Here is a 25,632-nt window from a genome sequence, read left to right as displayed (position 1 = left end):
CCCTTTAAATTCTCCTTTCAACTCTCGTCACCTTAGAAACAAAATAGGAAAAGATGAGAGAAACCAATACAATATTCAATCAGAATAAAAAATGAAAATAAAATACAAAAGGACTTGAAACAATCAAGAAAAAAAACAAAAAAACAACAGCAACGTGGAAAATTGAAATCACACTAAGTCCAATTTAGTCCTCAACCAACAGTGTCCGTGTATATCAGGTTGCCCAATTTCAGCAGTTTGATGATTCTTCCGCAATTCAGGCTTAGTCAATACAGAAAACAAACGTGTGCACAGTCCTACAACTCAGCTCAGGATCAGCTTGAGACTGGATTAACTGGAAACAGGCTCGTAATCTCCCATTAAAATTGATAACTCTGAGAGAAGATCGGTCAGACATGGAGCAGACGATGAATCGGAGTAAAAGAAACTTGACTGGGAACCAGATGGACTTGAGAAGGGTGACGTGTCTAAACTGATCTCGCGGTGAGATGGACCCGAGAAGGGTAACTGGTCAGAACTGATCTCGCGGTGAGATGGACCTGGCTCGGTTAAGTCCCTGGAGAGGACAGATATCTGTGGCTGTAGATCTGCTGGATCTGGGTCCACTGTGTCGTCCCCGTAACAGCCAAGAGCGGAAACCTTTAGAGTTTTCCATGTTCGTTGGATGAATGAGCCTTTCTTCACCCTCCTTCTTGATGGTTTTTCTAAAAAAAAAAAAAATGGAAAAATAAATTCAGTTACGCCACGCCAACTTCGGACAAAACAAAGACAGTAGAGAATCACAAAATCATTTTCATATTAATAAATCCCTTATGTAAACGTATATGACTACAGCCCACACACAAAAATGCCTTTTCAAATGGAAGAAAACCGGATGTGTAACTATTTTCATGCACTCATTGCTAAAAAACTAAATACATTTCAAGGTTCACATTTAATTCAGTCGGATTTTCTTTTTTTCTCTAGAGCTATTAAACTGTGTACCGCAGTCAAATAAGAGAAGTAACACACAACAGTAAACTACAATCAAAATGCTCATTTCAAATCGAAATTTGATTCAAAATCGAGAATCGTTTCGAATCGCGAAGCACCAAAAGATTCCCACCGCTAGATTATAGTGAAAAATAAAATAGATGCTGAATGTTGAACACTAATAATTTAAGGGGAACAAGAATAACATAAACCGTAGACTAGAGCAAAAGTCTACAACTATAACGAAAAGAATGACAGTAGACTAATAATAGACTTACCAACAGCCGGCGCTATCATAGCCCTCCATTTCCTACGGAGAAACGCACCCACATCTTTCTTCTTCTTCTGTGTTTGGCTTTCAGCAAAATCTGAGGGAAGACATAATGAAGAAAGAATTCAATTGTGAGGTGAGACAACTGGAAAAGTGGCACATTTTTCAAGTATTTTCAGAGTATTTCCTCCTTAAAACTGCAGTGAACCAAAGACAGTCTCAAAAACACGGTGTGAAATCGCTGGTGTTTCTGACGTCACAAACCACCTTGTAACCAATCAGATCAACGTGTGATCGTCAACCAGTGGATCTCTGGGCTGAGTGAGTGAGTGGAGGCGGGGCTCATTTGCATATTCATAGAACCAAGCATACTAAATGAGGCAAGGGTGTCGAGTTACATTCAAGCTATTTTAAGGCGTGACGGATTGTTTTTTCAAAGAAAAAAACATTTAAATATGGAAATATTTGGTGATCAAAGATGAGTTTAAAGGGATGAATTGATTGACCAGCGGGGGACTTTAATAATTAGGTACACAAGATGAACTCGACAACACAACTCGGTATAATGAAAGTACTGACAGTAATAATAATGACCATAGACTCACCCGGGACAGACGATGCATCGTCAGGATCGTCCTGAATAGAGTCCGGCGTCAGCTCGATACTAGAGAGACTGGACAATCCTGAGAGAGACATCAGCTCTAGATCTCGCGCCACTGCCGGCTCTGGGTCCAGGACAGATGTGCAAGAGTCTTCGGGATCGTCCGGATCGGCATTAACCGGCAGCTGGACTCCAGATGGACACGGATGCACTGGTGTTGCCCAGTAAAACTCGGATGAATCCTGCTGGACATCCGTGGGATTGCAGGAGGGATATGTGGACACAAGTATATCGACCTCACTGCAGTCCAGCTTTACAGCCTTCCCGATTCTCCGTAAGAAAGCACAGATGCCTTGAAGAAAGGTAAAAACATTAACACAAGAAACCGTAAATACTGAGGCTTGACATCATGAAGAAAGAAGAACATGGGATGAAAACAGTTAAATATGTTCTTCCCAATCATCCTAGTGCCTGATTACACACACACACACACACATGCTTACACACACGCTTTCCTTTTCTCCCTTACATTTACAATTACAGCTATATACAATAGTGAACACAAGTGACGTCCGGCCCAGGAAATCTGACATCTGCACTCTTGTCTTGCATTTAAATGTTATTATAAACGTGTGTAAGATTTTGTAGTCATTTTGCACAGTTAAGCTGGGAGTCGATTGTTTAATTTGTGATAATAATTCAATAAAACATAAACAATTTGGCAACATCATTTTTGTCCAGGCTGTTATATAAAGCTGAATTAAAAACACATGCAAAAACAAGAGAACCAACCAAATATTAATAATAACTTATAATGTTGTGTACCATGTGTGACCATGATCCTCTAAAGCAGGGAATAGCACACACAAGCATGTTTCAAACTAATCATAATTATTAAACATTGGATACTCAAATGATGGCTATTCTTGAACCCAATCCTCATTTAAATATGTTATGATGTGTCTTGGAATAAAAACTAAATCTGTTTATTGGCTTCAGTTGTATTTTTATATAATATGGTGTGGTCATATATGGTAATTAATGACACTCCAGTGATAATATTCTCCAATGGTCATTTGATTTACCCTCAGCTCTTCTCTCGGGTATCGGTGCAGTCCTCTGGTCTGGGATGATGCCGCTCCAGTCACGGGAATCACGCTTCTCCTCTTCCTCTGCCTAGGGGGACCATATTTTGATTACCAAAAACCAGGACACTCGGCCCAGCAAACAGATACTCAAAGTTTACTCAAAGATGCCTTATTCATTTCAATACATTGAAAGTAGGCTATTCCTCCTCTGTATAAATAGAAAATTGTTACATTAACAAGACACAAATTCAGATAGGCTTCTCAGAGGTTACTCTTTATTATGACAGGTTTCAAAAATAATGAAATAATGTCTCTTCAGTATTACAAAAGTAAATATATAAATAATAAATAACTGAAAGAAATGTCTCCAAATTGAACAAATATATATCTCTCACAAACTTGCCAAAAAGAACTAACAAAATATATTTATATCTTTAGTTTTCTTCCTCTTTATCCTGTTTTTCTTCCTTGCCCATCTATATTTTGCTGTAGAGCTGATCTTTCCCAGCAGTTTTTTGAAAACCAGGACATTTTCATCACTTTATAAAGAGCAGCCAGGAGGGCCAGGACAGGACGTGAAAACAGGACTGTTGGTCACCCTACCTTTGCCTTTGCTCTCCGAGAGTCTTGAGAAGAAGTGGACGGACGTCCATCATCTGGGCTCTGCTGGCTGTCTCTCTGCCACTCTCTCTTCCTGTCAGCCGGACCTGTGGAGACACAAACAAACTCACAAGACAGAGATGTTACATATCCAGGAATGAGCTCATGGCTCTGAGTCCCGGTCGGGCCTGGCATCCTCCTGCAAACAAGAGCAATACAATACAAAATACAATACAATACAATGAAATACCCCACCTCAGTAATACCCCACCCAAAATACTCAGAAATACCCCACCCCCCCAAAAAATAAAAAAATAAATAAAAATAAAATAAAAATAAACAATAAAAAATAAAATAAAACTCCAAAACTCCCTCAAAAATAAGAAAAGAACAATCAAATTAAAGCGTCCTCAGAAATAATATTAAATAAAAATAAATAAAACGATGTAGCGTAAGCTAGGATATATTATCCGATCTCCTTCTGGAATAAAAGTCTCCTCTCTCTCTCTCTCTCTCTCTGAAATCCTCCGAACAGCTTCAAAATCTCAAGTTCAGCACAAGAAAATTTTCAGCAAAAGTCTCTGAAATCGCCTCGACTCTCAACCAACCAACAGCGATCAAAGTGTTGATATTTTCATTCAAAATTCATAAGACGCGTCGCCATAGCAACTCATACTCGAATCACTCATATGCTCGCACGCGCATCCGAAGCCGCGTGCGTGAGCAGAGCGCGTGAGCTCACATCAATGACAAATAAGGTTTTCAACTGATAAAAAAAAAAAAAATCAAATTGGTTAAAACTGTACATCAAAGTAGTTATTATCTTTATGGGGATGTTTTTTTTTTTTTACTTGTTACTAAAATCTAAATTTTAAACTATGTATTTTAAGTGGTTTAACTGAGAATCATGTGACCACACCAGTCAAAATGTCATAAGGCCTACAGGATAACGTTAATGCATTTTCTAAATATTATGATATTAAAACTTTTCAAATCAATAATACTTAGGCTAATGAATATGTAAAGTGATGCAGTAAACAATATTTAGAGATCAGAAAAAAAATTATATTTTTTTGTATTTTTTTTTTTTTTTTGTATTTCTTGTTCCAGTTCTTTACGCACATTTTAACACTGCAATGTGAGTTAAAATGTAAAATGTCTGAAAAAGTTTGACAGGACTTGATTTAATGTTATTATTGTTTCCTCAACTTCATTTAGTGAAATTATGCATTTCAATGGAAAAAAACAGCGTTATCCCGTTTGACTTACGGTATATGGTATATGAAAACATATGAGATATCACATGAATTGTCATTTTTACAAAACTTACACATAATAATGTTCATAAATAATGAATGTTTATGTTATGTAATGTTTTTTTTTTTCAATGAAATTAATTAGGCTCCACTTTAAAGAAATACACAAGTGGTTTTCAGTGTGTGAACTGTTACACACAAACTCAGTGTGGTTTCTTCCCAGATTTGCCAAGTATACAAATACAGTTAAACCATTTTTTTCCATATTTATGAATATCAAAACAGCACAACTTAGTTTAAGGTTCTGAAAAGTACCTTGAACCATTTTACTGATCATAGACACTCAACATCAATATTCATAAATAATGTAAGGGTTAAAGTAGGCGACCTTCACTGATTTCACTGAACATTATTTATTTGAACAAATTTACAAAAGCATGTAATTGAACAATATATTTATAAAGACAATTTTTATTATTGAAGTACATTAAATCACTAAATTTCATTAAATTAACACTAAATGTTATTTTAGACAATGTCTATAGTAAATGTAATGTAACTGTAATTGAAAATTATTATGAATTAAATCATTTGCTGATATTCAACTGAACAATATTAATGATATGTTAGTATTACAATTTGAATGGAAATGATACGAATTAAAGCTGAAAACTGCATAAGAAAAACAATATAAATCAAGAAACAATATAAAATCAATATTGCTTTATGCAGAGCAAGATTATATGCTAGTTTATTAGGTTTGTGCTTGAATTTTTAAATGACTCCTTTCAGACAGAGACCAGTTGCAATTAAATGTGTACTGCAATGACATATTTGATTAAAAAGACATAACAGAATAATAAGCCCCTTTCAATATTGCAACTCCAAAAAACATTCCCAATTTAGCAAACCATGCTCATAATTCTCCAAACTTTAAATCAAGTTTTCCTGAACTTCTGAAAAAAGTTGAATAAAGTTGGGGCCAAAACCAAAAATATTTAAGCTTTTTTGACCCGATCATGTTCGCTAAATGTTCCGAGTCTTGGCACTGTCTCGTTTGTTCACGAGTGCTCTCTTTGGCTCATTAAAGACTACTCTAGCTGCAGCATTCTGGATCAATTGTACACTGTAAAAAAATTTTTCAAGATTTGTTATCACAACATTTTTTCTTTTGTCAAATCAACTTTATAATAATTTATTTAGTTGAGATAACTTATTATTTTGAGTTTCTGATGGTTAAATTAATCTCCTTCATTGTATTAACTCACTTTTTCCAGTTCAATGAACTTAAAATTTTAAGGCAACCAGGTTACTTACATTTTTAAGTTAAACCATCAATATTTTTTTTACAGTGTAGAGGTTTGACAGAGCAAGCTGGAAGACCAGCCAGGAGAGCATTACAATAGTCCAGTCTGGATAAAAACAAGTGCTTGGACAAGGAGTTGTGTAGCATGCTCTGTAAGGAAGGGCCTGATCCTCCTAATGTTGTGCAAGGCAAATCTGCAGGACCGGGCAGTTCTAGCAATGTGGTCTGTGAATTTCAACTGATCATCAATTATTACAACCTCAAGGTCCTCAGGTCCGTATCGGCAGCTGGGTCCCGGCCTTTCTCGTCCCACGGAGGAGGAGAATGGCTTGGAGGATCTGCAGGACAGCCATTGAATGCAGGGTGGAAGCTGCTTGCCAGTTACAATACACACCATACACTTCAGAAAGCCTACTTCCACTGAAACTGAGTTTAAAACTACCTGGCTAGTAAATCTTTCTTCTGTCACATGTTTACTTCTGCTTCTGTTCTGTCATATGAAGCAGGCCTGCTTGTATTTGTTTTAGTTCTAGAGTGCCGAAGTTACGACCTCACTCTGTAGGCCAAAACGGGGAAGTGAGTTAGCATTTTAGCACTACGGTTCCCTCGCTCTAAAGCCTATGGGATTTTTGAATGGGTTTTTGCTAAATCGCCTGAAATAAGGTCTGTGGTGAACAAAGCCTCTAAATATTTTCACGTTTTGATTTCTGACATAGAACACAGTTATAACCCGCTTGTGGTTTTTTAAAACTTTATTGTGTCTTCAAAATTTATAACTTTTGGATTAACTTGTAAAGATTATCTTGATAGACAAAACGTGTAAGGGTCACACTCACAACTGTTTGTTAAACACAGATCTTATTTTTTGCGATTTTCCAAAAGTCTATGGGGAAAATGCATAGCTTTTCGACAGAGGGAACCCATGCGCCGCTAGCTTCCGAGTTGTCCTACAAAGTGATGTCATCACTTCGACACTCTACTGATTGTAGATTTATCAACTTTGAACTAGTACCAATTCAGTGCATTTTCTTTTTTTCATTTCACAAGTTGTAGTGAAATTGCTGTCTCAAATCCTCCTTACGAACTTAGACGATAACTATATAATGCTAGTGTGCCCATTCAACCTGATCAGTTAATACAGAAGCCTACACTATAGAGTACACACACACACACACACACACACACACACGCACACACACACACACACACACACACACACATTAATACAACCACAGTTGACCACAGTGCTGTAGGGACAGAGCAAAATAATCATAAAATCACATTCAAATTCTATACCATTACAACAGCCACACAGATAAAAACAAAACCCCATTTGAACTCCCAGTAGGAAAACGGTTTGTTGCATCCTTCATCCCGTAATTCTAGAATTAGATCTCTCTTTTAAAAGGAGCTTGTAACAACTCCATATGTGGCGTCATATTGGATGAACTTTATTGACCATATTGACTTTGCCAGTATGGACTTTGAGTTTGAAAGACATTTCACTAACATTTTTACACAAATTTAACCCTGCTAATGTAGCACTCCTGAAAGGGAGCATGTTTATCAGTAATCAGTCAGACGAGATGCTTCATTAACAGAGTTTTTACTTAGAATCAATCTTGGCAATAAATGAATAATTATTACACAACAATGCATGAGCTCTATTATTTCTATGATGTTATACACAAGTGCATGAGCTCGTGTGTACTTCTCCTTTAAATCAACGCATCCCAAGTTCACTGTGAATAAATGAGTGCACTTAAAGTAGTGCGCATCCTAAAACAGCGACACTGTCTATATTCACAAGCCAAAATCTGACATAAAACACACGTGAAAACACAGATCATATATCGACCTTCAACTCATTTAATCACTCTACTGATAAACACATAAACGATTTGCGCGCGAACCGCGTGCTCTCCAGCTGAAAACTCTCGCATTTTACATTGGATTCGCCCCGTATCGTATTTAACTCAACAATACAACACAATACCTAACCTAGTAAAATTAGATTTAGTCACTAATATTCACATGAGTGCAAATGTACGGTTCATGTACCTGAAAGGGAGCAGGTTTATCAGTAAACAGTCAGACGAGATGCTTCATTAACTGCAATGTTCTTCCGGGTTTCTCTCTCTTTTTTTAAGGATGTAATGTTTGGCTTTTTTTTTTTAATATACAAAAAACTCAAACGAATGAATACTTTATTATTATTCTATTATTGCTATTAAATTCTCTTTTCAAATTCACCGTTTTTAGGAGAGAGGTCCAACAGTACATCCAAATATTTCATCATCTGAGAATCTTAAAGCTCAGTAACCTTGTTTCAACTTTTTAACTCATTTAATTAAAGTTTTCTGTTCTGTTTTTACTTGTATATATAGGCTATATGAAATCTCTATGTATAGGCCCATGTAGCTATATTTGCATAAATTATGGATTTTATTATCATTTAATTGTATGTAAGTTTTACATTTTTGATATGTACTTGTATTTTTGATACCTTGGTATTACATTAAAAATAAGGTGGATAGAGGACCTGCCCCTCCTGAAGAATATCATTTTTTTTCCATATAAAGATAAAAGTGTGTGGAAAATGCTGAGGTGCAATAGGTGACTGTCTAAAATTAATTTTTTATTATGCGGGTTGAAAGTCTCCTCATATCCTGATAGCAATCACAGTGTTAAGCGGTCGAACACACACACCATCGCTCAAAATCAGGTACGCCAATGCATTATTATTACAAAATATTATTTACTGAACAATAAAAGTTAATGAACAATAACAGCCATTATACAAGAATACATTATACAATACAATACAATACAATACAATTTTATTTGTAAAGCACATTTAAAACAACCGAGGTTTGCCAAAGTGCTGAACACGGAAATAATTTCAGACAAAAATTAAAAACACATGACAAAAGCACAAGACACAATTAAACAAGTGACAAGACAAAACAAAACAAAAAGCAGATTTACTCTCAGTCTGATTTAAAAGCCAATGAATAAAGATGAGTTTTAAGTCGTACATACAAGCATACATTATACATGAATACAAAGTGTGTAGAATAGTCAAGTCAAATATATTTAAAAAGCACTTTTTACAATACAGATTGTATCAAATCTGCTTCACAGTATCAATCAAAAGAACTTAACAGCACTGTAAAAAATTTGGAGTAGGATTTATTTGAAAAAACCTTGCTAAACGATCTCACTCAGAAAATGCTAGTAAATTTACAAAGATTTGCCAAGTAAAAACCTAAACATATTTATCAGTAGCTTTAATTAGAAATCTTTAAGTTAAATTTACTTGGAATGTGGAATTAAGTAAACTTTACAAAAAATAAGTAATTTTAACTCTGCTAGTAAAAGGTTGATTAATACCGATTTCCTTTGCCTTTGTATTACACTTCACTAAAACAATTATCTTGAATTTTATTAGTCATTTATAGTATGTTCTTTACTTAGATCATCTAAGCAATTTATATATACATCATGTCAGACTTTAAGCCTTATGTGAATGCAAACACCTCAATACTTGGTAGACAATACACAATGGTGGTAACATTTGATGGATCGTTTTTGTGTTTGAATGTGTCGTTTTAAGCAAAAAATTTACTCGAAATGTCACAAAATGGCAATTTACTAATACTGAAAACAAAAATCAATGATAAAACAGTGTAAATACAGCTGGAAACCAGTTAAAAATGAACCTCATTAATTATTCAAGGTCCAGTGCATGATGGGAACCCCAGTATCAGAAAAGTTAAGTAATTTTTACTTAATTTTATTGAGTTGATATTACACTTTCATTTATACTCGCTTGAAATAAGTACTGATATGGAATTTACTTAGTTTATTAAATTCTTGCCTGAACTAACTTTTTCAAGTAAATTACATTGGGTTTTTTCACTCGTATTTACTTAACCAAAAAATCATTTTTTACAGTGAGTGTTTGTTTATTACTGGAAAAAAAAAAGACATCCAAGTTTGGTGGAGCTGATCAATGGTATGATGGGTCATTTAATTTGAATATCCCCAACTGAGCGAGCCAATGGCAACAGTGGCAAGGAACCGAAAAACTCCATCAAGTGACCCGATGGAGAAAAAAAAAAACCTTGGGAGAACCCAGGCTCAGTCGGGGCATAAACTAGAGACCATTACAGTAACTGTAAGATAAACATTTTATATGAACGCCTGGCTAAATAAATGCATCTTTAGTCTAGCTTTAAACTGGGAGATAAATGTGAAAATGGAAATAAATGTGAAAATGGAAATAAATGTGAAAATGGTGGATCTGGATATTCTAGGAATGAAAATAAATAAAAATAAATAAAATACAAAAAGGTGACGCTATTAGTATTTATACTAATTTATGACTTAAGACTTGGGTATAATCCGTCTTTTTAGTGGTACGGGTGTAGTGTAGACGCACGAGTCACGTATAGGAAAATGTTCGATTGTAAGTGAGTGTAAAGAAAGTGAGTTTGGCAATCGATCGCAGGGCGAGCAGCAGTGAAGCAGTGTCTCGCTCTACAACCAACAACCAAACGCTCCAGCCGTATATTTGCAGTTCCAGCCGTATAATGGCTTGAGACGCGTCTGACCTAATTTTAGCTACGTTTGAATCTAATTCTAGCTACAACTCTTTCACCCAATTACCCTTTAAATTCTCCTTTCAACTCTCGTCACCTTAGAAACAAAATAGGAAAAGATGAGAGAAACCAATACAATATTCAATCAGAATAAAAAATGTAAAAAATGAAAATAAAATACAAAAGGACTTGAAACAATCAAGAAAAAAAAACAAAAAAACAACAGCAACGTGGAAAATTGAAATCACACTAAGTCCAATTTAGTCCTCAACCAACAGTGTCCGTGTATATCAGGTTGCCCAATTTCAGCTTCAGTTTGATGATTCTTCCGCAATTCAGGCTTAGTCAATACAGAAAACAAACGTGTGCACAGTCCTACAACTCAGCTCAGGATCAGCTTGAGACTGGATTAACTGGAAACAGGCTCGTAATCTCCCATTAAAATTGATAACTCTGAGAGAAGATCGGTCAGACATGGAGCAGACGATGAATCGGAGTAAAAGAAACTTGACTGGGAACCAGATGGACTTGAGAAGGGTGACGTGTCTAAACTGATCTCGCGGTGAGATGGACCCGAGAAGGGTAACTGGTCAGAACTGATCTCGCGGTGAGATGGACCTGGCTCGGTTAAGTCCCTGGAGAGGACAGATATCTGTGGCTGTAGATCTGCTGGATCTGGGTCCACTGTGTCGTCCCCGTAACAGCCAAGAGCGGAAACCTTTAGAGTTTTCCATGTTCGTTGGATGAATGAGCCTTTCTTCACCCTCCTTCTTGATGGTTTTTCTAAAAAAAAAAAAATGGAAAAATAAATTCAGTTACGCCACGCCAACTTCGGACAAAACAAAGACAGTAGAGAATCACAAAATCATTTTCATATTAATAAATCCCTTATGTAAACGTATATGACTACAGCCCACACACAAAAATGCCTTTTCAAATGGAAGAAAACCGGATGTGTAACTATTTTCATGCACTCATTGCTAAAAAACTAAATACATTTCAAGGTTCACATTTAATTCAGTCTGATTTTCTTTTTTTCTCTAGAGCTATTAAACTGTGTACCGCAGTCAAATAAGAGAAGTAACACACAACAGTAAACTACAATCAAAATGCTCATTTCAAATCGAAATTTGATTCAAAATCGAGAATCGTTTCGAATCGCGAAGCACCAAAAGATTCCCACCGCTAGATTATAGTGAAAAATAAAATAGATGCTGAATGTTGAACACTAATAATTTAAGGGGAACAAGAATAACATAAACCGTAGACTAGAGCAAAAGTCTACAACTATAACGAAAAGAATGACAGTAGACTAATAATAGACTTACCAACAGCCGGCGCTATCATAGCCCTCCATTTCCTACGGAGAAACGCACCCACATCTTTCTTCTTCTTCTGTGTTTGGCTTTCAGCAAAATCTGAGGGAAGACATAATGAAGAAAGAATTCAATTGTGAGGTGAGACAACTGGAAAAGTGGCACATTTTTCAAGTATTTTCAGAGTATTTCCTCCTTAAAACTGCAGTGAACCAAAGACAGTCTCAAAAACACGGTGTGAAATCGCTGGTGTTTCTGACGTCACAAACCACCTTGTAACCAATCAGATCAACGCGTGATCGTCAACCAGTGGATCTCTGGGCTGAGTGAGTGGAGGCGGGGCTCATTTGCATATTCATAGAACCGAGCATACTAAATGAGGCAAGGGTGTCGAGTTACATTCAAGCTATTTTAAGGCGTGACGGATTGTTTTTTCAAAGAAAAAAACATTTAAATATGGAAATATTTGGTGATCAAAGATGAGTTTAAAGGGATGAATTGATTGACCAGCGGGGGACTTTAATAATTAGGTACACAAGATGAACTCGACAACACAACTCGGTATAATGAAAGTACTGACAGTAATAATAATGACCATAGACTCACCCGGGACAGACGATGCATCGTCAGGATCGTCCTGAATAGAGTCCGGCGTCAGCTCGATACTAGAGAGACTGGACAATCCTGAGAGAGACATCAGCTCTAGATCTCGCGCCACTGCCGGCTCTGGGTCCAGGACAGATGTGCAAGAGTCTTCGGGATCGTCCGGATCGGCATTAACCGGCAGCTGGACTCCAGATGGACACGGATGCACTGGTGTTGCCCAGTAAAACTCGGATGAATCCTGCTGGACATCCATGGGATTGCAGGAGGGATATGTGGACACAAGTATATCGACCTCACTGCAGTCCAGCTTTACAGCCTTCCCGATTCTCCGTAAGAAAGCACAGATGCCTTGAAGAAAGGTAAAAACATTAACACAAGAAACCGTAAATACTGAGGCTTGACATCATGAAGAAAGAAGAACATGGGATGAAAACAGTTAAATATGTTCTTCCCAATCATCCTAGTGCCTGATTACACACACACACACACACACACACATGCTTTCCTTTTCTCCCTTACATTTACAATTACAGCTATATACAATAGTGAACACAAGTGACGTCCGGCCCAGGAAATCTGACATCTGCACTCTTGTCTTGCATTTAAATGTTATTATAAATGTGTGTAAGATTTTGTAGTCATTTTGCACAGTTAAGCTGGGAGTCGATTGTTTAATTTGTGATAATAATTCAATAAAACATAAACAATTTGGCAACATCATTTTTGTCCAGGCTGTTATATAAAGCTGAATTAAAAACACATGCAAAAACAAGAGAACCAACCAAATATTAATAATAACTTATAATGTTGTGTACCATGTGTGACCATGATCCTCTAAAGCAGGGAATAGCACACACAAGCATGTTTCAAACTAATCATAATTATTAAACAGTGGATACTCAAATTATGGCTATTCTTGAAATTTGTACCCAATCCTCATTTAAATATGTTATGATGTGTCTTGGAATAAAAACTAAATCTGATTATTGGCTTCAGTTGTATTTTGATATAATATGGTGTGGTCATATATGGTAATTAATGACACTCCAGTGATAATATTCTCCAATGGTCATTTGATTTACCCTCAGCTCTTCTCTCGGGTATCGGTGCAGTCCTCTGGTCTGGGATGATGCCGCTCCAGTCACGGGAATCACGCTTCTCCTCTTCCTCTGCCTAGGGGGACCATATTTTGATTACCAAAAACCAGGACACTCGGCCCAGCAAACAGATACTCAAAGTTTACTCAAAGATGCCTTATTCATTTCAATACATTGAAAGTAGGCTATTCCTCCTCTGTATAAATAGAAAATTGTTACATTAACAAGACACAAATTCAGATAGGCTTCTCAGAGGTTACTCTTTATTATGACAGGTTTCAAAAATAATGAAATAATGTCTCTTCAGTATTACAAAAGTAAATATATAAATAATAAATAACTGAAAGAAATGTCTCCAAATTGAACAAATATATATCTCTCACAAACTTGCCAAAAAGAACTAACAAAATATATTTATATCTTTAGTTTTCTTCCTCTTTATCCTGTTTTTCTTCCTTGCCCATCTATATTTTGCTGTAGAGCTGATCTTTCCCAGCAGTTTTTTGAAAACCAGGACATTTTCATCACTTTATAAAGAGCAGCCAGGAGGGCCAGGACAGGACGTGAAAACAGGACTGTTGGTCACCCTACCTTTGCCTTTGCTCTCCGAGAGTCTTGAGAAGAAGTGGACGGACGTCCATCGTCTGGGCTCTGCTGGCTGTCTCTCTGCCACTCTCTCTTCCTGTCAGCCGAACCTGTGGAGACACAAACAAACTCACAAGACAGAGATGTTACATATCCAGGAATGAGCTCATGGCTCTGAGTCCCGGTCGGGCCTGGCATCCTCCTGCAAACAAGAGCAATACAATACAAAATACAATACAATACAATGAAATACCCCACCTCAGTAATACCCCACCCCCCCCCAAAAAATAAAAAAATAAAAATAAAATAAAAATAAACAATAAAAAATAAAATAAAACTCCAAAACTCCCTCAAAAATAAGAAAAGAACAATCAAATTAAAGCGTCCTCAGAAATAATATTAAATAAAAATAAATAAAACGATGTAGCGTAAGCTAGGATATATTATCCGATCTCCTTCTGGAATAAAAGTCTCCTCTCTCTCTCTCTGAAATCCTCCGAACAGCTTCAAAATCTCAAGTTCAGCACAAGAAAATTTTCAGCAAAAGTCTCTGAAATCGCCTCGACTCTCAACCAACCAACAGCGATCAAAGTGTTGATATTTTCATTCAAAATTCATAAGACGCGTCGCCATAGCAACTCATACTCGAATCACTCATATGCTCGCACGCGCATCCGAAGCCGCGTGCGTGAGCAGAGCGCGTGAGCTCACATCAATGACAAATAAGGTTTTCAACTGATAAAAAAAAAAAAATCAAATTGGTTAAAACTGTACATCAAAGTAGTTATTATCTTTATGGGGATGTTTTTTTTTTTTTACTTGTTACTAAAATCTAAATTTTAAACTATGTATTTTAAGTGGTTTAACTGAGAATCATGTGACCACACCAGTCAAAATGTCATAAGGCCTACAGGATAACGTTAATGCATTTTCTAAATATTATGATATTAAAACTTTTCAAATCAATAATACTTAGGCTAATGAATATGTAAAGTGATGCAGTAAACAATATTTAGAGATCAGAAAAAAAATTATATTTTTTTGTATTTTTTTTTTTTTTTGTATTTCTTGTTCCAGTTCTTTACGCACATTTTAACACTGCAATGTGAGTTAAAATGTAAAATGTCTGAAAAAGTTTGACAGGACTTGATTTAATGTTATTATTGTTTCCTCAACTTCATTTAGTGAAATTATGCATTTCAATGGAAAAAAACAGCGTTATCCCGTTTGACTTACGGTATATGGTATATGAAAACATATGAGATATCACATGAATTGTCATTTTTACAAAACTTACACATAATAATGTTCATAAATAATGAATGTTTATGTTATGTAATGTTTTTTTTTTTCAATGAAATTAATTAGGCTCCACTTTAAAGAAATACACAAGTGGTTTTCAGTGTGTGAACTGTTACACACAAACTCAGTGTGGTTTCTTCCCAGATTTGCCAAGTATACAAATACAGTTAAACCATTTTTTTCCATATTTATGAATATCAAAACAGCACAACTTAGTTTAAGGTTCTGAAAAGTACCTTGAACCATTTTACTGATCATAGACACTCAACATCAATATTCATAAATAATGTAAGGGTTAAAGTAGGCGACCTTCACTGATTTCACTGAACATTATTTATTTGAACAAATTTACAAAAGCATGTAATTGAACAATATATTTATAAAGACAATTTTTATTATTGAAGTACATTAAATCACTAAATTTCATTAAATTAACACTAAATGTTATTTTAGACAATGTCTATAGTAAATGTAATGTAACTGTAATTGAAAATTATTATGAATTAAATCATTTGCTGATATTCAACTGAACAATATTAATGATATGTTAGTATTACAATTTGAATGGAAATGATACGAATTAAAGCTGAAAACTGTATAAGAAAAACAATATAAATCAAGAAACAATATAAAATCAATATTGCTTTATGCAGAGCAAGATTATATGCTAGTTTATTAGGTTTGTGCTTGAATTTTTAAATGACTCCTTTCAGACAGAGACCAGTTGCAATTAAATGTGTACTGCAATGACATATTTGATTAAAAAGACATAACAGAATAATAAGCCCCTTTCAATATTGCAACTCCAAAAAACATTCCCAATTTAGCAAACCATGCTCATAATTCTCCAAACTTTAAATCAAGTTTTCCTGAACTTCTGAAAAAAGTTGAATAAAGTTGGGGCCAAAACCAAAAATATTTAAGCTTTTTTGACCCGATCATGTTCGCTAAATGTTCCGAGTCTTGGCACTGTCTCGTTTGTTCACGAGTGCTCTCTTTGGCTCATTAAAGACTACTCTGGCTGCAGCATTTTGGATCAATTGTACACTGTAAAAAAATTTTTCAAGATTTGTTATCACAACATTTTTTCTTTTGTCAAATCAACTTTATAATAATTTATTTAGTTGAGATAACTTATTATTTTGAGTTTCTGATGGTTAAATGAATCTCCTTCATTGTATTAACTCACTTTTTCCAGTTCAATGAACTTAAAATTTTAAGGCAACCAGGTTACTTACATTTTTAAGTTAAACCATCAATATTTTTTTTACAGTGTAGAGGTTTGACAGAGCAAGCTGGAAGACCAGCCAGGAGAGCATTACAATAGTCCAGTCTGGATAAAAACAAGTGCTTGGACAAGGAGTTGTGTAGCATGCTCTGTAAGGAAGGGCCTGATCCTCCTAATGTTGTGCAAGGCAAATCTGCAGGACCGGGCAGTTCTAGCAATGTGGTCTGTGAATTTCAACTGATCATCAATTATTACAACCTCAAGGTCCTCAGGTCCGTATCGGCAGCTGGGTCCCGGCCTTTCTCGTCCCACGGAGGAGGAGATCGGCTTGGAGGATCTGCAGGACAGCCATTGAATGCAGGGTGGAAGCTGTTTGCCAGTTACAATACACACCATACACTTCAGAAAGCCTACTTCCACTGAAACTGAGTTTAAAACTACTTGGCTAGTAAATCTTTCTTCTGTCACATGTTTACTTCTGCTTCTGTTCTGTCATATGAAGCAGGCCTGCTTGTAATTGTTTTAGTTCTAGAGTGCCGAAGTTACGACGTCACTCTGTAGGCCAAAACGGGGAAGTGAGTTAGCATTTTAGCACTACGGTTCCCTCGCTCTAAAGCCTATGGGATTTTTGAATGGGTTTTTGCTAAATCGCCTGAAATAAGGTCTGTGGTGAACAAAGCCTCTAAATATTTTCACGTTTTGATTTCTGACATAGAACACAGTTATAACCCGCTTGTGGTTTTTTAAAACTTTATTGTGTCTTTTTGTGTTTTTTAAAAACTTTATATGGGCTTCAAAATTTATAACTTTTGGATTAACTTGTAAAGATTATCTTGATAGACAAAACGTGTAAGGGTCACACTCACAACTGTTTGTTAAACACAGATCTTATTTTTTGCGATTTTCCAAAAGTCTATGGGGAAAATGCATAGCTTTTCGACAGAGGGAACCCATGCGCCGCTAGCTTCCGAGTTGTCCTACAAAGTGATGTCATCACTTCGACACTCTACTGATTGTAGATTTATCCAACTTTGAACTAGTACCAATTCAGTGCATTTTCTTTTTTTCATTTCACAAGTTGTAGTGAAATTGCTGTCTCAAATCCTCCTTACGAACTTAGACGATAACTATATAATGCTAGTGTGCCCATTCAACCTGATCAGTTAATACAGAAGCCTACACTATAGAGTACACACACACACACACACACACACACACACACACACACACACACACACACACACACACACACACACACACATTAATACAACCACAGTTGACCACAGTGCTGTAGGGACAGAGCAAAATAATCATAAAATCACATTCAAATTCTATACCATTACAACAGCCACACAGATAAAAACAAAACCCCATTTGAACTCCCAGTAGGAAAACGGTTTGTCGCATCCTTCATCCCGTAATTCTAGAATTAGATCTCTCTTTTAAAAGGAGCTTGTAACAACTCCATATGTGGCGTCATATTGGATGAACTTTATTGACCATATTGACTTTGCCAGTATGGACTTTGAGTTTGAAAGACATTTCACTAACATTTTTACACAAATTTAACCCTGCTAATGTAGCACTCCTGAAAGGGAGCAGGTTTATCAGTAATCAGTCAGACGAGATGCTTCATTAACAGAGTTTTTACTTAGAATCAATCTTGGCAATAAATGAATAATTATTACACAACAATGCATGAGCTCTATTATTTCTATGATGTTATACACAAGTGCATGAGCTCGTGTGTACTTCTCCTTTAAATCAACGCATCCCAAGTTCACTGTGAATAAATGAGTGCACTTAAAGTAGTGCGCATCCTAAAACAGCGACACTGTCTATATTCACAAGCCTCAATCTGACATAAAACACACGTGAAAACACAGATCATATATCGACCTTCAACTCATTTAATCACTCTACTGATAAACACATAAACGATTTGCGCGCGAACCGCGTGCTCTCCAGCTGAAAACTCTCGCATTTTACATTGGATTCGCCCCGTATCGTATTTAACTCAACAATACAACACAATACCTAACCTAGTAAAATTAGATTTAGTCACTAATATTCACATGAGTGCAAATGTACGGTTCATGTACCTGAAAGGGAGCAGGTTTATCAGTAAACAGTCAGACGAGATGCTTCATTAACTGCAATGTTCTTCCGGGTTTCTCTCTCTTTTTTTAAGGATGTAATGTTTGGCTTTTTTTTTTTAATATACAAAAAACTCAAACGAATGAATACTTTATTATTATTCTATTATTGCTATTAAATTCTCTTTTCAAATTCACCGTTTTTAGGAGAGAGGTCCAACAGTACATCCAAATATTTCATCATCTGAGAATCTTAAAGCTCAGTAACCTTGTTTCAACTTTTTAACTCATTTAATTAAAGTTTTCTGTTCTGTTTTTACTTGTATATATAGGCTATATGAAATCTCTATGTATAGGCCCATGTAGCTATATTTGCATAAATTATGGATTTTATTATCATTTAATTGTATGTAAGTTTTACATTTTTGATATGTACTTGTATTTTTGATACCTTGGTATTACATTAAAAATAAGGTGGATAGAGGACCTGCCCCTCCTGAAGAATATCATTTTTTTTCCATATAAAGATAAAAGTGTGTGGAAAATGCTGAGGTGCAATAGGTGACTGTCTAAAATTAATTTTTTATTATGCGGGTTGAAAGTCTCCTCATATCCTGATAGCAATCACAGTGTTAAGCGGTCGAACACACACACCATCGCTCAAAATCAGGTACGCCAATGCATTATTATTACAAAATATTATTTACTGAACAATAAAAGTTAATGAACAATAACAGCCATTATACAAGAATACATTATACAATACAATACAATACAATACAATTTTATTTGTAAAGCACATTTAAAACAACCGAGGTTTGCCAAAGTGCTGAACACGGAAATAATTTCAGACAAAAATTAAAAACACATGACAAAAGCACAAGACACAATTAAACAAGTGACAAGACAAAACAAAACAAAAAGCAGATTTACTCTCAGTCTGATTTAAAAGCCAATGAATAAAGATGAGTTTTAAGTCGTACATACAAGCATACATTATACATGAATACAAAGTGTGTAGAATAGTCAAGTCAAATATATTTAAAAAGCACTTTTTACAATACAGATTGTATCAAATCTGCTTCACAGTATCAATCAAAAGAACTTAACAGCACTGTAAAAAATTTGGAGTAGGATTTATTTGAAAAAACCTTGCTAAACGATCTCACTCAGAAAATGCTAGTAAATTTACAAAGATTTGCCAAGTAAAAACCTAAACATATTTATCAGTAGCTTTAATTAGAAATCTTTAAGTTAAATTTACTTGGAATGTGGAATTAAGTAAACTTTACAAAAAATAAGTAATTTTAACTCTGCTAGTAAAAGGTTGATTAATACCGATTTCCTTTGCCTTTGTATTACACTTCACTAAAACAATTATCTTGAATTTTATTAGTCATTTATAGTATGTTCTTTACTTAGATCATCTAAGCAATTTATATATACATCATGTCAGACTTTAAGCCTTATGTGAATGCAAACACCTCAATACTTGGTAGACAATACACAATGGTGGTAACATTTGATGGATCGTTTTTGTGTTTGAATGTGTCGTTTTAAGCAAAAAATTTACTCGAAATGTCACAAAATGGCAATTTACTAATACTGAAAACAAAAATCAATGATAAAACAGTGTAAATACAGCTGGAAACCAGTTAAAAATGAACCTCATTAATTATTCAAGGTCCAGTGCATGATGGGAACCCCAGTATCAGAAAAGTTAAGTAATTTTTACTTAATTTTATTGAGTTGATATTACACTTTCATTTATACTCGCTTGAAATAAGTACTGATATGGAATTTACTTAGTTTATTAAATTCTTGCCTGAACTAACTTTTTCAAGTAAATTACATTGGGTTTTTTCACTCGTATTTACTTAACCAAAAAATCATTTTTTACAGTGAGTGTTTGTTTATTACTGGAAAAAAAAAAGACATCCAAGTTTGGTGGAGCTGATCAATGGTATGATGGGTCATTTAATTTGAATATCCCCAACTGAGCGAGCCAATGGCAACAGTGGCAAGGAACCGAAAAACTCCATCAAGTGACCCGATGGAGAAAAAAAAAAACCTTGGGAGAACCCAGGCTCAGTCGGGGCATAAACTAGAGACCATTACAGTAACTGTAAGATAAACATTTTATATGAACGCCTGGCTAAATAAATGCATCTTTAGTCTAGCTTTAAACTGGGAGATAAATGTGAAAATGGAAATAAATGTGAAAATGGAAATAAATGTGAAAATGGTGGATCTGGATATTCTAGGAATGAAAATAAATAAAAATAAATAAAATACAAAAAGGTGACGCTATTAGTATTTATACTAATTTATGACTTAAGACTTGGGTATAATCCGTCTTTTTAGTGGTACGGGTGTAGTGTAGACGCACGAGTCACGTATAGGAAAATGTTCGATTGTAAGTGAGTGTAAAGAAAGTGAGTTTGGCAATCGATCGCAGGGCGAGCAGCAGTGAAGCAGTGTCTCGCTCTACAACCAACAACCAAACGCTCCAGCCGTATATTTGCAGTTCCAGTCGTATAATGGCTTGAGACGCGTCTGACCTAATTTTAGCTACGTTTGAATCTAATTCTAGCTACAACTCTTTCACCCAATTACCCTTTAAATTCTCCTTTCAACTCTCGTCACCTTAGAAACAAAATAGGAAAAGATGAGAGAAACCAATACAATATTCAATCAGAATAAAAAATGTAAAAAATGAAAATAAAATACAAAAGGACTTGAAACAATCAAGAAAAAAAAACAAAAAAACAACAGCAACGTGGAAAATTGAAATCACACTAAGTCCAATTTAGTCCTCAACCAACAGTGTCCGTGTATATCAGGTTGCCCAATTTCAGCTTCAGTTTGATGATTCTTCCGCAATTCAGGCTTAGTCAATACAGAAAACAAACGTGTGCACAGTCCTACAACTCAGCTCAGGATCAGCTTGAGACTGGATTAACTGGAAACAGGCTCGTAATCTCCCATTAAAATTGATAACTCTGAGAGAAGATCGGTCAGACATGGAGCAGACGATGAATCGGAGTAAAAGAAACTTGACTGGGAACCAGATGGACTTGAGAAGGGTGACGTGTCTAAACTGATCTCGCGGTGAGATGGACCCGAGAAGGGTAACTGGTCAGAACTGATCTCGCGGTGAGATGGACCTGGCTCGGTTAAGTCCCTGGAGAGGACAGATATCTGTGGCTGTAGATCTGCTGGATCTGGGTCCACTGTGTCGTCCCCGTAACAGCCAAGAGCGGAAACCTTTAGAGTTTTCCATGTTCGTTGGATGAATGAGCCTTTCTTCACCCTCCTTCTTGATGGTTTTTCTAAAAAAAAAAAAATGGAAAAATAAATTCAGTTACGCCACGCCAACTTCGGACAAAACAAAGACAGTAGAGAATCACAAAATCATTTTCATATTAATAAATCCCTTATGTAAACGTATATGACTACAGCCCACACACAAAAATGCCTTTTCAAATGGAAGAAAACCGGATGTGTAACTATTTTCATGCACTCATTGCTAAAAAACTAAATACATTTCAAGGTTCACATTTAATTCAGTCTGATTTTCTTTTTTTCTCTAGAGCTATTAAACTGTGTACCGCAGTCAAATAAGAGAAGTAACACACAACAGTAAACTACAATCAAAATGCTCATTTCAAATCGAAATTTGATTCAAAATCGAGAATCGTTTCGAATCGCGAAGCACCAAAAGATTCCCACCGCTAGATTATAGTGAAAAATAAAATAGATGCTGAATGTTGAACACTAATAATTTAAGGGGAACAAGAATAACATAAACCGTAGACTAGAGCAAAAGTCTACAACTATAACGAAAAGAATGACAGTAGACTAATAATAGACTTACCAACAGCCGGCGCTATCATAGCCCTCCATTTCCTACGGAGAAACGCACCCACATCTTTCTTCTTCTTCTGTGTTTGGCTTTCAGCAAAATCTGAGGGAAGACATAATGAAGAAAGAATTCAATTGTGAGGTGAGACAACTGGAAAAGTGGCACATTTTTCAAGTATTTTCAGAGTATTTCCTCCTTAAAACTGCAGTGAACCAAAGACAGTCTCAAAAACACGGTGTGAAATCGCTGGTGTTTCTGACGTCACAAACCACCTTGTAACCAATCAGATCAACGCGTGATCGTCAACCAGTGGATCTCTGGGCTGAGTGAGTGGAGGCGGGGCTCATTTGCATATTCATAGAACCGAGCATACTAAATGAGGCAAGGGTGTCGAGTTACATTCAAGCTATTTTAAGGCGTGACGGATTGTTTTTTCAAAGAAAAAAACATTTAAATATGGAAATATTTGGTGATCAAAGATGAGTTTAAAGGGATGAATTGATTGACCAGCGGGGGACTTTAATAATTAGGTACACAAGATGAACTCGACAACACAACTCGGTATAATGAAAGTACTGACAGTAATAATAATGACCATAGACTCACCCGGGACAGACGATGCATCGTCAGGATCGTCCTGAATAGAGTCCGGCGTCAGCTCGATACTAGAGAGACTGGACAATCCTGAGAGAGACATCAGCTCTAGATCTCGCGCCACTGCCGGCTCTGGGTCCAGGACAGATGTGCAAGAGTCTTCGGGATCGTCCGGATCGGCATTAACCGGCAGCTGGACTCCAGATGGACACGGATGCACTGGTGTTGCCCAGTAAAACTCGGATGAATCCTGCTGGACATCCATGGGATTGCAGGAGGGATATGTGGACACAAGTATATCGACCTCACTGCAGTCCAGCTTTACAGCCTTCCCGATTCTCCGTAAGAAAGCACAGATGCCTTGAAGAAAGGTAAAAACATTAACACAAGAAACCGTAAATACTGAGGCTTGACATCATGAAGAAAGAAGAACATGGGATGAAAACAGTTAAATATGTTCTTCCCAATCATCCTAGTGCCTGATTACACACACACACACACACACACACACATGCTTTCCTTTTCTCCCTTACATTTACAATTACAGCTATATACAATAGTGAACACAAGTGACGTCCGGCCCAGGAAATCTGACATCTGCACTCTTGTCTTGCATTTAAATGTTATTATAAATGTGTGTAAGATTTTGTAGTCATTTTGCACAGTTAAGCTGGGAGTCGATTGTTTAATTTGTGATAATAATTCAATAAAACATAAACAATTTGGCAACATCATTTTTGTCCAGGCTGTTATATAAAGCTGAATTAAAAACACATGCAAAAACAAGAGAACCAACCAAATATTAATAATAACTTATAATGTTGTGTACCATGTGTGACCATGATCCTCTAAAGCAGGGAATAGCACACACAAGCATGTTTCAAACTAATAATAATTATTAAACAGTGGATACTCAAATTATGGCTATTCTTGAAATTTGTACCCAATCCTCATTTAAATATGTTATGATGTGTCTTGGAATAAAAACTAAATCTGATTATTGGCTTCAGTTGTATTTTGATATAATATGGTGTGGTCATATATGGTAATTAATGACACTCCAGTGATAATATTCTCCAATGGTCATTTGATTTACCCTCAGCTCTTCTCTCGGGTATCGGTGCAGTCCTCTGGTCTGGGATGATGCCGCTCCAGTCACGGGAATCACGCTTCTCCTCTTCCTCTGCCTAGGGGGACCATATTTTGATTACCAAAAACCAGGACACTCGGCCCAGCAAACAGATACTCAAAGTTTACTCAAAGATGCCTTATTCATTTCAATACATTGAAAGTAGGCTATTCCTCCTATGTATAAATAGAAAATTGTTACATTAACAAGACACAAATTCAGATAGGCTTCTCAGAGGTTACTCTTTATTATGACAGGTTTCAAAAATAATGAAATAATGTCTCTTCAGTATTACAAAAGTAAATATATAAATAATAAATAACTGAAAGAAATGTCTCCAAATTGAACAAATATATATCTCTCACAAACTTGCCAAAAAGAACTAACAAAATATATTTATATCTTTAGTTTTCTTCCTCTTTATCCTGTTTTTCTTCCTTGCCCATCTATATTTTGCTGTAGAGCTGATCTTTCCCAGCAGTTTTTTGAAAACCAGGACATTTTCATCACTTTATAAAGAGCAGCCAGGAGGGCCAGGACAGGACGTGAAAACAGGACTGTTGGTCACCCTACCTTTGCCTTTGCTCTCCGAGAGTCTTGAGAAGAAGTGGACGGACGTCCATCATCTGGGCTCTGCTGGCTGTCTCTCTGCCACTCTCTCTTCCTGTCAGCCGGACCTGTGGAGACACAAACAAACTCACAAGACAGAGATGTTACATATCCAGGAATGAGCTCATGGCTCTGAGTCCCGGTCGGGCCTGGCATCCTCCTGCAAACAAGAGCAATACAATACAAAATACAATACAATACAATGAAATACCCCACCTCAGTAATACCCCACCCAAAATACTCAGAAATACCCCACCCCCCCAAAAAAATAAAAAAATAAAAATAAAATAAAAATAAACAATAAAAAATAAAATAAAACTCCCAAACTCCCTCAAAAATAAGAAAAGAACAATCAAATTAAAGCGTCCTCAGAAATAATATTAAATAAAAATAAATAAAACGATGTAGCGTAAGCTAGGATATATTATCCGATCTCCTTCTGGAATAAAAGTCTCCTCTCTCTCTCTCTCTCTCTCTCTCTCTCTCTCTGAAATCCTCCGAACAGCT

At 36.0% G+C, this 25,632-nt stretch overlaps 3 protein-coding genes across 3 annotated transcripts; all 3 read right to left on the bottom strand.

The window, feature by feature from the left end:
• Positions 1-238: 238 nt before the first annotated feature.
• On the bottom strand, positions 239-3,790 carry LOC120492147 (uncharacterized). The gene is made up of 5 exons (XM_089119320.1): positions 3,536-3,790; positions 2,930-3,020; positions 1,849-2,196; positions 1,251-1,340; positions 239-704 (listed from the first exon to the last, which is right to left on the bottom strand). The coding sequence occupies exons 1-5, from the start codon at positions 3,725-3,727 to the stop codon at positions 331-333; spliced, it is 1,095 nt and encodes a 364-aa protein (XP_088975446.1). The 5' UTR covers positions 3,728-3,790; the 3' UTR covers positions 239-330.
• Positions 3,791-8,832: 5,042 nt separating this feature from the next.
• Positions 8,833-14,554, bottom strand: LOC148973630 (uncharacterized). The gene is made up of 5 exons (XM_089119319.1): positions 14,309-14,554; positions 13,703-13,793; positions 12,621-12,968; positions 12,027-12,116; positions 8,833-11,481 (listed from the first exon to the last, which is right to left on the bottom strand). Exons 1-5 carry the CDS (start codon positions 14,498-14,500, stop codon positions 11,108-11,110), a joined length of 1,095 nt encoding a protein of 364 aa, XP_088975445.1. The 5' UTR covers positions 14,501-14,554; the 3' UTR covers positions 8,833-11,107.
• Positions 14,555-19,611: 5,057 nt separating this feature from the next.
• On the bottom strand, positions 19,612-25,348 carry LOC148973629 (uncharacterized). Its single transcript, XM_089119318.1, has 5 exons — positions 25,090-25,348; positions 24,484-24,574; positions 23,400-23,747; positions 22,806-22,895; positions 19,612-22,260 (listed from the first exon to the last, which is right to left on the bottom strand). Exons 1-5 carry the CDS (start codon positions 25,279-25,281, stop codon positions 21,887-21,889), a joined length of 1,095 nt encoding a protein of 364 aa, XP_088975444.1. The 5' UTR covers positions 25,282-25,348; the 3' UTR covers positions 19,612-21,886.
• Positions 25,349-25,632: the final 284 nt, after the last annotated feature.

The sequence above is a fragment of the Pimephales promelas genome, chromosome 14, assembly GCF_988280905.1.
Source record: "Pimephales promelas chromosome 14, fPimPro1.hap1.1, whole genome shotgun sequence".
NCBI lineage: Eukaryota > Metazoa > Chordata > Actinopteri > Cypriniformes > Leuciscidae > Pimephales > Pimephales promelas.
The sequence above is the reverse complement of the archived record's forward strand: the minus strand, read 5'-3'. Positions and strand labels throughout refer to the sequence as shown.